Source organism: Podarcis erhardii, assembly GCF_964252035.2.
Source record: "Podarcis erhardii genome assembly, chromosome: 7".
NCBI classification, from domain to species: domain Eukaryota; kingdom Metazoa; phylum Chordata; class Lepidosauria; order Squamata; family Lacertidae; genus Podarcis; species Podarcis erhardii.
In genome coordinates this window covers 87,110,527-87,123,521 of record NC_138511.1, presented here as the reverse complement: position 1 = coordinate 87,123,521, position 12,995 = coordinate 87,110,527, and the positions used below count along the sequence as shown (strand labels likewise).

Here is a 12,995-nt window from a genome sequence, read left to right as displayed (position 1 = left end):
CTACCTGACATTCAGAAGACATCTTAAGGCAGCCCTGTTCAGGGAAGTTTTTAATGTGTGAGACATCTTAGTGTATTTTTGGTCTTTGTGGAAGCTGCCCAGAGTGGCTGGGGAAACCCAGCCAGATGGGCGGGGTACAAATAATAATTTTTTATTATTATTACTATTACTATTATTATTTCTCTGGGGGCTCCTATCCCTCAGCCTGAGGCACAATAGGCTCCCTTTCTTCCACAGTGTTCTCTGAGCCCTAAACTTGACCTGGTTCCCTAACTCCCTTCCAGGTTTCCACCTTGTGTCTGGATAGCTGCTAGATTCAGGGGCTGTGAAACCACCCATGTAAAGGCTCTCCTACACCACAGACTTAAACTACTTTACCTGGTGTGTCTGATTTAGCATAGTGGCCAAAAATGTCAGGTGTATGAGCATGTCAGAAACTGCAGGACCAATACTCTCTGAATTGCTTGAATGTACTTACAAAATAAATAAATAAATAAATAAACTACCCTGAAATAATTGCTAAAAGCCAGTATATATAATTGTTTTAAATACATTAAAAATAAACAAAACAAAACATAACAAAACAAAACAAAAACAAAAACAAAATTCCTTCCAGTAGCACCTTGAAGACTAACTAATTTAGCTGGTCTCTAAGGTACGACTGGAAGGATTTTTTTAAAAAAAAATTTATTTGTTTTATTTTGTTTCGACTATGGCAGACCAACACGGCTACCTACCTGTAACTAAAAATAAACAAAATATTGACCTGACTCAGCGTCCTGGCAAAAGGGTACTGGGCATCCTTGCAATGCCACAATTCCCAGCATTCATTGGGAGAAAAAGTTACCAGTTGAAACCTTTTTCCTATGTGTTTTACTGCATCATCTTATGCACCTGTCGCACTGCAGGTGGAGCCAAACACGAAGCTGTTTCCTGCTGTCGTTGCCCTCCCAACAAGCCAGAACGTAATCCAGTTTGAACTGGGCAAGCTGAAGGTAAGGCCCAAACAGCCAAATAGTGTTTTAGTACACATCCCAATCGCCGAGCCATGAGGGACTTGAGGGGCTCCAACCCTTATCCAGGGTTCGGTTTCCTTGAAATGAAGGTGAATGGAGACTGTGGTTACATTTGCATATCAATACAACCTTAGCATAGAATGGAAGGCCTCACAGCATTAACACCCCAACAGATCTTGCCTCCACATTAAGTTCCCAGACCATAGCTCTGGGTACAGCACAGAGTAAGGCAAGCCTTTGTGTCTCCAGCTTCCAGCATCAGCCCAAACCTTCTCACAAATAGCCTCCCCTTAACCTGCTGTTCTCCATCCTAGGATCACATGGTACCCAGCCAGATGAAGTGGGAGAAGGCCCATCCTTTTGTCTCCATAGCAACCAGGTCAACTTATTTGGACATAGAAACGGAAGTACTTAGCTGGCCAGCTGAGGGCATTACCTTAACAAAGAAACGAGTCTGACTGGTTCAGTTGCTTCTTCTGCCAGATTCTAAACCACACTGCATACTAGGTCACAGGCTTGGAAGGGACCCACAGATATCCAGACTGACCTCCCCTCAAAACTATAACAGTATTTTAGAACAGAGGGAAGCTTGCAGTTGTGACATTCAGAGTGACCACATTCTTCTGTCTCCCTTCTCCTCCCCTGGCAGAACATCATGCCCATCTCAGCTGCCATGTTCCGCAGTGAGCGGAAGAACCCAGAACCCCAGTGCCCACCACGGCTTGCCATTCAGATGCTGACACCGATGACCTGGAGCCGTATGCCCAATGAGTTCCTGCGGGTGGAAGTTGCCCGTTTCAGCGACCGGCATGGGTGGATGGTTGAGTGTACAGAGCCTAACATCATGATGGCCCTCCACATTCCAGAGGAAAGCCGGTGAGTCTCCTATAAGCCCCTGTAGGAATTACAGCTCAGCTCTACCAAGTCCTAAGGCAGATTAGCCATTTCAGCACTGTGGAGAGCTCCTAATGAGCCACTTGCTCCCACAAAGGGCTGGAAGAAAACAAAGGCCTTTTGAACATCTCTCCTCCAGCTCGCCTCTCCAAGGTCACATGCACACCATTTATTTGAAGCAGGGGGCTCTCTTGGTAGTTCCACCACCTTCAGAAGTTTGGGGAAGTGGTGACCCTGGAGAGGACGTTCTCTGTGGCAGCCCTAAGTCGTGGAATTCATTCCCTACAAAGGTGCATCTGGCACCTTAACTATACAACTTTTGGCCTAGGACTTGCCAATCAGAAGGTCGGCGGTTCGAATCCCCGTGACGGGGTGAGCTCCTGTTGCTCGGTCCCTGCTCCTGCCAACCTAGCAGTTCAAAAGCACATCAAAGTGCAAGTACATAAATAGGTACCGCTGGCGAGAAGGTAAACGGCATTTCCATGCGCTGCTCTGGTTCGCCAGAAGCGGCTTAGTCATGCTGGCCACATGACCTGGAAACAGTACGCTGGCTCCCTCGGCCAATAAAGCGAGATGAGCGCCACAACCCCAGAGTCGGCCACAACTGGACCTAATGGTCAGGAGTCCCTTTACTTTTACCTTAAAAATGCACCTCTTTACACTGGCATCGGCCACCTGAAGTATGAGTTTTCAGGACCTACCTATTCCTGTTACTGTAATTTATTTTAACACTGTTTTTAATACTGACTTTTAAGTGGTTGCAACCTGCCCTGGGACCTGCTGGTGAAAAGCAGGTAAACAAGAATAACGATGATGTAAAATGAGGATAATGTGTACACCAAACTACGAGCACTCTGAGTTATTTCCTCATCCGAAAAGCAGGTGAAGAGACGCCCTGTTAAGAAAATATAAAGAGAAAAGAAAGTGTTAAGATTATCATCATGCGTAGTTACAGACCCATGTTAAGCCTATTATATTAATAATTCACCCTTTGCATCTGTTTTGCTCTATTTTGTTTTCAACTTGTATTTCCCTAAAAAAAATCATAGGGAGGTACAGTGGTACCTCGGGTTAAGTACTTAATTTGTTCCGGAGGTCCGTTCTTAACCTGAAACTGTTCTTAACCTGAAGCACCACTTTAGCTAATGGGGCCTCCTGCTGCCGCCGCACTGCTGGAGCACGATTTCTGTTCTCATCCTGAAGCAAAGTTCTTAACCCGAGGTACTATTTCTGGGTTAGTGGAATCTGTAACCTGAAGTGTCTGTAACCTGAAGCGTCTGTAACCCGAGGTACCACTGCATCTAATAATAATAATAATAATAACAACAACAACAACAGTGCTGGGAATTGTAGCTCCATGAGGGGTAAACTACACCTCCCATGACTCTTTTGGAGAAGCCATGAGCTTTAAAGGTCAGGTGTAGATGCAGCCCTAGGCTCAGCTGCCTTGTGGAGAACTGGAGCACTTCCTGGAGGACAGGGCACTTCCTGCCACGCAGTGCTCTCACATTCCTCTCTTCCGACTCCCCTTCACAGGTGCATAGACATCCTGGAGCTTTCAGAACGCCTGGACCTGCTGAAATTCCACTCGCATACCCTGAAGCTGTACTGCGCCGTCTGCGCCTTGGGCAACAACCGGGTGGCGCATGCCCTGTGCAGCCACGTGGACGAGTCTCAGCTGCTGCACACCCTCGAGAGCAACCACCTGCCTGGCCTTCTGCGCAGCGGCTACTACGACCTGCTCATCGGCATGCACCTGGAGTCCGCCAAGCGCTCCCGCCTCATGATGAACAGCGAGTTCATCGTCCCCATGACGGACGAGACCAAGAGCATCACGCTCTTCCCGGCTGGTACCAAGAAGCCCGGCCTGCCCGGAGTGGGCATGAGCACCTGCCTGCGCCCGCCGCTGCACTTTGTGGACACCTGCTTCGTCAGCAACAGCAAGGAGCTGTACCAGCTGAGTCCGTCCATCCCCCTGGACGTGCTGAAGGTGAAGGCCATCAACATGCTGACCGAGGCCGTCCAGGACGGCGGTCAGCACACCCGCGACCCCGTCGGGGGCAGCGTGGAGTTCCAGTTCGTGCCGGTCCTCAAGCTGATCTGCACCCTCCTCATCATGGGCGTCTTTGAAGACGAGGACGTTCGCCACATCCTCAAGATGATCGAGCCGAACGTCTTCGTGGAGCCCAAGGTGGAGGAAGAGGCAGCAGCGGATGCTGAGGAGGGAGGGGAAGAGCAAGTGCCCGCGGAGGAAGAGGAGGAGATGGCGGCAGCAGCGGAGGAAGAAGACGAAGAGGGGGCGGAGAAAGAGGCCGGAGGGGGGAAGAAGGAAGAAGTGGAGGGAGGCGAGAAGAGGGAGCTGAAAGCCATCGAGGCCGGGGAAGCGGAAGCCAAGGAGGATGAGGAAGGGTTGGAGGAAGGCTTGCTGCAGATGAAGCTTCCTGAATCTGTCAAGCTGCAGGTAAAGGGTGTGGCTTTGGTTTGGGGTTTCCTCCCCCCACCCCTGCTCCCTCCAGATCACCCAGCCTCTGTGGTCCTTCAACAGTGGCCATCTTATTCCCACTGTCAGAGTCAGTTAGCTCCATTCCCTGTCCACACACTTGGACCACACACTTTGGACCACACACTTTTAACGGGATCAAGGGCATCTTGTTCTCGACATCTTGGCTGGCTGCTTTAAGAATAGAATGCTGGACTAGATGGGCCATGGGCCTGATTCACAACAGCTCTTCTTATGTTTGCCTCATGAAAAGAGCATGAGGCGAACGCTTGTGTTTGGATGGGCGTGAGGTCTTCATGTGTGAGATTGAATGGATGGTGGCTCTAGCTGTTGTGCTTCTGTGACCATGTGAGAAAGCAAGAGTGTGTTTTGGGTTGTACCCAACTGAGTTTTAACTTGGAGCGGATGCACTGAAATTAATGAACATTCTATTTCATTCCACTGGGTCTAAGCTCAGTTGGAGACAACCCTCGTTGGGTTGGCTCTGGCTCCACTCATGGGCTGTCCACTTTTAATGGGGAAGGGACATCTTGTCCTCGTGGCCACTGTGAGAACAGGATGCTGGACCTGATGGCCATTGGCCTGATCCAGAGCTCTTGTTATGTAACATCCTGAGCCAGCTCTGTGAGCACCGGGTCACCCTAAAAGACCCATCTCTGTGTGGTCCACCTCCTTTGAGGCCACTCCATATCACATCTCCAGTTGGTATGTACAATTGTTGTTGTTTAGTCGTGTCCGACTCTTTGTGACCCCACGGACCAGAGCACGCCAGGCACTCCTGTCTTCCACTGCCTCCCACAGTTTGGTCAAACTCATGATTGTAGCTTGGAGAACACTGTCCCACCATCTCGTCCTCTGTCGTCCCCTTCTCCTTGTGCCCTCCATCTTTCCCAACATCAGGGTCTTTTCCAGGGAGTCTTCTCTTCTCATGAGGTGGCCAAAGTCTTGGAGCCTCAGCTTCAGGATCTGTCCTTCCAGTGAGCACTCAGGGCTGATTTCCTTCAGAATGGATACGTTTGATCTTCTTGCAGTCCATGGGACTCTCCAGAGTCTCCTCCAGCACCATAATTTAAAAGCATCCATTCTTCGGCGATCAGCCTTCTTGATGGTCCAGCTCTCACTTCCATACATCACTACTGGGAAAACCATAGCTTTTACTATACGGACCTTTGTTGGCAAGGCGATGTCTCTGCTTTTTAATATGCTAAGCCCCAAACCTCCTCCTCTCTCCTTCGCAGTCCTTTCCACCCAGCCCTGGTGACTGTGGCTCCTCTCCCCATTGTGCTGACTCCTCTCTCTCCCTCCCTCTTCCCACAGATGTGTAACCTTCTGCAGTTCTTCTGCGACCGCGAGCTGCAGCACCGTGTGGAAGCCATCATCGCTTTCTCGGAGCGCTATGTGGACAACCTGCAGACCAACCAGCGCCAGCGCTACAACACCCTCATGCAGGCCTTCACTATGTCCGCCGCAGAGACGGCCCGGCGCACCCGAGAGTTCCGCTCCCCTCCTCAGGAGCAGGTACTGGGGAAGGGGCAATGGGGAGAGCTAAAGGGGGTGGCTAGGCAGGGCTTCAGCTGGTGAAGAGGTACAACTTCCTGTAATGCCCCTATGTCAAAAGCCGATAATATTCTCACACAGCACTCCAGAATATTATTATTCTTCATTATTTATTGTATAATACTTTTACTGACCACCTCGCTGAGGAAATCCCGGGTAAGTTTGAAAGCCATGGTGCTAGTCTCTGATTGATATAGCAGAAGCAAATTAAGTTTTCATTTTGGGATTCAGAACATAAGCTGGGAGCCTGAAGGGCCCTGCCCTGCTTGTCTCCACCTGGCTTGGACTGGAGCCTGACAGGCTGCATAAAGGAGTGCGGCTGCTGCTGCTTACCAGAGAAGGCTCCATTTTTGTTTTAATTTTTTATCTATGTCATTTTAAATTGTGATTGATATTACAGTGGTATCTCTGGATGCGAACGGGATCCGTTCCGGAGCCCCGTTCGCATCCTGAAGCAAATGCAACCCGTGTCCACATGTCTGCACATGCGCAGGTCACGATTTGCCGCTTCCGCACATGCGCGTAACATCATTTTGAGCATCTGCACATGCGTGAGCGGCGAAACCCGGAAGTAATGTGCGCCATTACTTCCGGGTCGCTGTGGAGCACAACCCGAACATGTTCAACCCAAAGCTACTTCAACTCGAGGTATGACTGTAATTCTGTATTAGATTTAGATTTTATGATTTATGTGCAAATTGTTTTCCATTTGATTGGTACTTTTTTATTTGTTTTGTTTATTGTTTATGACTTTTGTTATGTTGGAAATTATGTAAATCTTGTCATGTTGTAAGCCGCCTTGAGCATTGTTTTTACTATGGAAAGGAGACATACAAATAAAATGGTGAATGATGAATGAATGAAGTTCTCACTGTCAGTGGCCTACAGTGCAGCGCCTGATGTTTTGCTTTTCTGCTAAATTTGTATCCTGAGCAACTATTGGTTTACTGAGAGCAAGGGAAAGGCTCTTCTAATGCACAGCCTTTCCCAACCTGATGCCCTCCAGGTGTGACGAGCTGTAACTCCTATCAGCCCCAGGCAGTTGTAGTGCAAAACATCTGGAGGGCACCAGGTTGGGGAAGACTGACATAGTACATTCAACAGAAAAGGCCTGGATTCTCAGCTTAGCAGCATTCATCACTTAACTCTGGGGACCCACAGGTTGAGAACTGCTGTGCTAGGTGCTTGTGGCGTTTGCCCTCCTAGGTGACATCATGCTGGGTCATAAGGAAAGGGTTAAATGAGTGTGAAGTGATTGGCAAGTGAGAATCCAAGGGGAGGAGTTAGAGTTAGAGTTAGTGTTGTTAAGGAGTCAGTCGGGTGTTAGAGAAGGGAGAGTGAGGATACGTCTGTGGGCTGGGATAGTTGATGTGAGAGAGTGAGAGAATCTGTTACAATGAGTCAGATAGACAGATGGGATAATTACAGTGGTGCCCCGCAAGACGAACGCCTCGCAAGACGGAAAACCCGCTAGACGAAAGGGTTTTCCGTTTTGGAGGCGCTTCGCAAAACGAATTTCCCTATGGGCTTGCTTCGCAAGACGAAAATGTCTTGCAAGTTCCTGCGGGGTTTTTTTCCTCCGCCCCCCCTTTCCTAAGCCCTAAGCCACTTATCAGCTGATCCGCTGATAAGCCGCTTATCAGCTGATCCGCTAAAAGCCGCTAAACCGCTAATAGCGCTAATCCGCTAAGCTGTCAATGGGCTTGCTTCGCAAGACGAAAAAACCGCTATACGAAGAGCCTCACGGAACGGATTAATTTCGTCTTGCGAGGCACCACTGTAGTTAGAAGTTATTAGGAAGGTATAGGACGGTAAGAACCTAAGATTAAGAAACTGACAAGAATGTTTAATGGTTTAATGTTAACAACTGTCTGGACTCCATGTGTACCCGAGAGAAACGGGTTGGTGGCAGCGGGGAAGCAATCACAGTGGTGGCAGAGGGATCAATAGACCGTCAAATGTCCGGGGACCCTGTGTGAACGCCACAGTGCTGTACAGAGCATGGGACAAAAGCTGCCCAGGCTTGCAACCCACATCCAGTGCAAGCTGTGCCTTCTCTCCTCTGCAGATCAACATGCTGCTGCACTTCAAGAATGGGGCTGACGAGGAGGAGTGCCCAGTACCGGAAGACATCCGGGACGAACTGCTGGAATTCCACGCTGATCTGCTGTCTCACTGTGGTAAGGAGTGCCTCTTCATTGCCCCTACCAGCCCTAAGCACACTGAAAGCCGCTCTGCACTCTGCTTGATGCAGAGGAGTGCTGGGAAGCACCAGCTGAGGAACCCCCAAGGGAACCTTGGTCTCACAGAACCAGATGAGGTGTGAAGAGGGCAGAGCAAAAACAGACAAGGCATCAGAGTCTCCGATTGCTTGCGAAGGACCTGGGCGAGGAGGAGCTGTGGGAAGGCGTGGACCTTCAGTCCTCACAACTGCCACTGGGGCAAGGTCTACTGGAAAGAGTTGCTGTGCTCACTAGGACTGAGCTGTTTTGTTTCTTGGAATAAAGAATTGACGTCAGTGACAGTTTCTGAGTTATTGCTGACCTGCTCCCGACACCTGCCCTAACATCAGGACACATTTGCACCATATATTTAAAGCGCTGTGATACCACTTTAAACAGTCAGGGCTTCCCCCCAAGGAATCCTGGGAGTTGTAGTTTCCTAGGGGTGCTGAGAGTTCCATTTTGTAGATGTAAGCCACACCTTCCCCAGCTTATCCCTGTGATGAACGAAAGCTAGAAGCTTGCACTGAAAATCCAAACGGAAAGTGTGGGTTGTGAAGATGCTGCAGATGCCAAGGTCCACACTTGCGCAATGTGTTCTTGTCCACACACCCTGGCTGGCTTGGGCACCAGACCGGTTTCCCCCATTTTTGGACACGTGCGCTCATTAGCTCTGCACGTTCCCCAACAGGTATCCAATCGGAGGGTGAAGAAGAAGAGGAGGAGGAAGACACGTCCTTCTACCGGCGGCTGATGGGCTTAGTGGATAAGGTAACGAGCTTCCGCAAGAAGGAGGAGAAAACGGAGGAAGAGCAGCCTGCAGAAGAGGAGCCAAAACCCAGTAGGTGCAAGAGTGGAGTTGGGGAAGGAAGGGGGTGATTAAGGGGCTACATTGCTGAGAGTTATAGGGACGTGGGTGGTGGTGTGGGCCTAGGACTTGCCGATCAGAAGGTCGGCGGTTCGAATCCCTGCGACGGGGTGAGCTCCCGTTGCTCGGTCCCTGCTCCTGCCAACCTAGCACTTCGAAAGCATGTCAAAGTGCAAGTAGATAAATAGGTACCACTCCGGCGAGAAGGTAAACAGCGTTTCCATGTGCTGCTCTGGTTTGCCAGAAGCAGCTTAGTCATGCTGGCCACATGACCCGGAAGCTGTACCCCGGCTCCCTCGGCCAATAAAGCGAGATGAGCGCCGCAACCCCAGAGTGGGCCACAACTGGACCTAATGGTCAGGGGTCCCTTTACCTTGCTGAGAGTTGAGGATCATGGCCATGAGTCAGGAGGAGCCAGATTTCTTTAATGTTTTAAGAAGTGTCCTTTGCCCACTTGGTGACCTCCAGATGTTTTGCACTACAGCCTCTTGTAGGCTGTCTAGTACAGGCTTCCTCAGCCTCGGCCCTCCAGATGTTTTTGGCCTACAACTCCCATGATCCCCAGCCAGCAGGACCAGTGGTCATGGATGATGGGAATTGTAGTCTCAAAACATCTGGAGGGCCGAGGTTGAGGAACCCTGGTCTAGTAGACCTCAATTCTCCCTCTCCCCAACCATGCAGGCACCCTGCAGGAGCTGATCTCGCACACCATGGTTCACTGGGCCCAAGAGTCCTTCATCCAGAGCCCGGAGCTGGTGCGGGTCATGTTCAGCCTTCTCCATCGGCAGTACGACGGCCTTGGGGAGCTAATCCGTGCCCTCCCCAAGGCCTACACCATCAACGCCAACTCTGTGGAAGACACTATGAGCCTGCTGGAGTGCCTGGGCCAGATCCGCTCACTGCTCATCGTCCAGATGGGGCCTGAGGAGGAGAATCTGATGATACAGAGTATTGGGTATGTGCCTCCATCTCTTCCTGTAGCCTCCTCCTTTATCCCACCCTGAAGCAGCCCCTCCATGCTCCCTGGGTTCCTGGCTCCTGCTCAAATGGAACTGTTCGCTCCAATGAGCTGCAGAAATACATTTCCATATTACTCAGCCATCTTGGTTCATCTTGTTTGGTACTGAGCTCTACACAAGGTCTGAAGCGAGGATCCTTCCCTGCTGCCTGAGGCCCCTTCTCGCTTGAGACTCCTGCGTAACATCCGCTCTGTCCATGAGCTATGACCCCACCCCACTGACTTTTGAATCCTTCCCATTTTGGGGGGGCAGCATCTCTCTCTGAGGCTAAGTCTGCTCCATACATTTAAAGCACTATGATACCACCTTAATACCACTGGAGAGCCAGTGTGGTGTAGTGGTTAAGAGCGGTAGACTCGTAATCTGGTGAACCAGGTTCGCTTCCCCGCTCCTCCACATGCAGCTGCTGGGTGACCTTGGGCCAGTCACACTTCTCTGAAGTCTCTCAGCCCCACTCACCTCACTGAGTGTCTGTTGTCGGGGAAGGGAAAGGAGATTGTTAGCCGCTTTGAGACTCCTTCGGGTAGTGATAAAGCGGGATATCAAATCCAAACTCTTCAACTTCTCTTCTTCTTAAACAGTCATGGCTTCCAAAGCATACCCAGAGTTGTCCCCCTCAATAGATGTTTCTATTTTACTTACTGTATGTAGGGTTTGGTGTCAGCGTTGCTTGTGCAGGTTCTTTGCTGTTCACTTGTGTTCCTTTGGTGGTAAGGGAGGTTGAGGTTGGCCTAGGGTGTGGTTGTTCATTTGTGGTTGGCTGTGGTGGTCTTTGTTTTCATGTGTGAGTGGGGTGGGTGGGTGTTTTGGATCAGGTTAGCCGTATTGATTTGTATGCTGTCGGTGGATTTTTGTTGTTGTCTTGTTGGGCTGTGTATGTGATAAAGGAGAGCCATAACAGGGTGAAGGTGAACAGCGCTGTTCTTAAACCGAGGTACCACTGTATTCAGAAGCATTGACCATGGAGGCAGTGCATGGCTATCATGGCTACTAGCCATTGATAGTCTTACCCTCCTCCACGTATTTGCCCTACCCTCTTTTAATGTCTTCCAGGGTGGTGGCCATTCTCCCAGTCTGAAGCTCTTCCCCTTAAACACTCCCAACTCCCCTCTACTCTCACTTGCTCTGTCCCTTGTGCGTCGTGGGCTTGCATTCCCCGGTACTCAGCACCTTGCACCCTTGTGTCTTCCCCTGGCAGCAACATTATGAACAACAAGGTCTTCTACCAGCACCCCAACCTGATGAGGGCTCTGGGCATGCATGAGACCGTCATGGAGGTGATGGTGAATGTGCTCGGAGGAGGAGATTCGAAGGTAAGGAAGCTTGCTTTCGGCTAGCACAGGCTCACGTTTTCAAGGCTGCTCATCGACAGTGGAATTTGCTGCCCAGGAGTGTGGTGGAGTCTCCTTCTTTGGAGGTCTTTAAGCAGAGGCTTGACAACCATATGTCAGGAGTGCTCTGATGGTGTTTCCTGCTTGGCAGGGGGTTGGACTCGATGGCCCTTGGGGTCTCTTCCAACTCTATGATTCTATGATGATTCTATGATTCATGGCTGCACACACACCCAACAAGTTGATGCAGGAGGAGGTGGTGGTGGTGCGGTCTTCAGTGCAGGAGAGTGAGAGGGTCCATAATTGGATCAAATGCTTTCTGCCATTCTGTGAGGAGGAAGGCATGGTGCTGACCTTTAAAGCCCTAAACGGCCTCAAGGGCCCAGTATACCTGAAGGAGCATCTCCACCCCCATCATTCTGCCCAGACACTGAGGTCCAGCGCTGAGGGCCTTCTGGCGGTTCCCTCATTGCGAGAAGCAAAGCTACAGGGAACCAGGCAGAGGGCCTTCTCGGTGGTGGTGCCCACCCTGTGGAACGCCCTCTCATCAGATGTCAAAGAGATAAACAACTACCTGACATTTACAAGACATCTGCAGGCAGTTCAGGGCAGTTTTTAATGTGTGGCATTTTAAATGTATTTTTAATCTTTGTTGGAAGCTGCCCAGAGTGGCTGGAGAAGCCCAGCCAGATGGGCAGGGTACAAATAATAATAATATATTATTATTATTATTATTATTATTATTATTATTATTATTAACATGTGGAGAGACAGCCTCCATCATGGCTGCTGCTGTTTCCTTCTCTCTTCCTTCTCAATGTGATTTTATATATATAAAAATATATAATATATATATATAAAAAGGTAAAGGTAAAAGTACCCCTGCCCGTACAGGCCAGTCTTGACAGACTCTGGGGTTGGTGCGCCCATCTCACTCAAGAGGCCGGGGGCCAGCGCTGTCCGGAGACACTTCCGGGTCACGTGGCCAGCGCAGCACACGGAAACGCCGTTTACCTTCCCGCCAGTAAGCGGTCCCTATTTATCTACTTGCACCCGGGGGTGCTTTCGAACTGCTAGGTTGGCAGGCACTGGGACCGAGCAGCGGGAGCGCACCCCGCCACGGGGATTCGAACCGCCGACCTTTCGATCGGCAAGCCCTAGGCGCTGAGGCTTTAACCCACAGCGCCACCCGCGTCCATATATATATATATATATATATATATATGCAGGTTTTGGTGTCCTCGGGTGTCTTCCCGTGTAAAAGTTGGGGTGTCTAGGCGACGTTTCGACGAGGTCTCACTCGTCATCTTCAGGCTGGTGCTCATGACGAGTGAGACCTCGTCGAAACGTCGCCTAGACACCCCAACTTTTACACGGGAAGACACCCGAGGACACCAAAACCTGCATTCCTGTACCCGTGAAAATCTACGAAAGCAAATATATATATATATATATATATATATATATATATATATATATATATATACTTCAAAAAACAGAGTGGAAGAACTCACTGCTTCAATACTCTTCCAATGCTGGAGCTTTTGAGGAACTCAGAGCTCTTATGTGATCAAATCCAACGGAAGGG

At 50.0% G+C, this 12,995-nt stretch overlaps 1 protein-coding gene across 9 annotated transcripts in view; it reads left to right on the top strand.

Annotated features, from left to right (window-relative positions):
* RYR1 (ryanodine receptor 1) overlaps positions 1 to 12,995 on the top strand; it is a 223,488-nt gene that overhangs the window by 105,837 nt on the left and 104,656 nt on the right. For all 9 annotated transcript variants that reach the window (XM_081868598.1, XM_081868604.1, XM_081868605.1 and 6 more), the window contains exons 33-40: positions 909 to 995; positions 1,666 to 1,892; positions 3,447 to 4,371; positions 5,728 to 5,928; positions 8,036 to 8,147; positions 8,881 to 9,030; positions 9,739 to 10,012; positions 11,275 to 11,389. In XM_081868598.1, the coding sequence (XP_081724724.1) occupies positions 909 to 995; positions 1,666 to 1,892; positions 3,447 to 4,371; positions 5,728 to 5,928; positions 8,036 to 8,147; positions 8,881 to 9,030; positions 9,739 to 10,012; positions 11,275 to 11,389 (2,091 nt within the window). The remainder of the gene's footprint in view (positions 1 to 908; positions 996 to 1,665; positions 1,893 to 3,446; positions 4,372 to 5,727; positions 5,929 to 8,035; positions 8,148 to 8,880; positions 9,031 to 9,738; positions 10,013 to 11,274; positions 11,390 to 12,995) is intronic.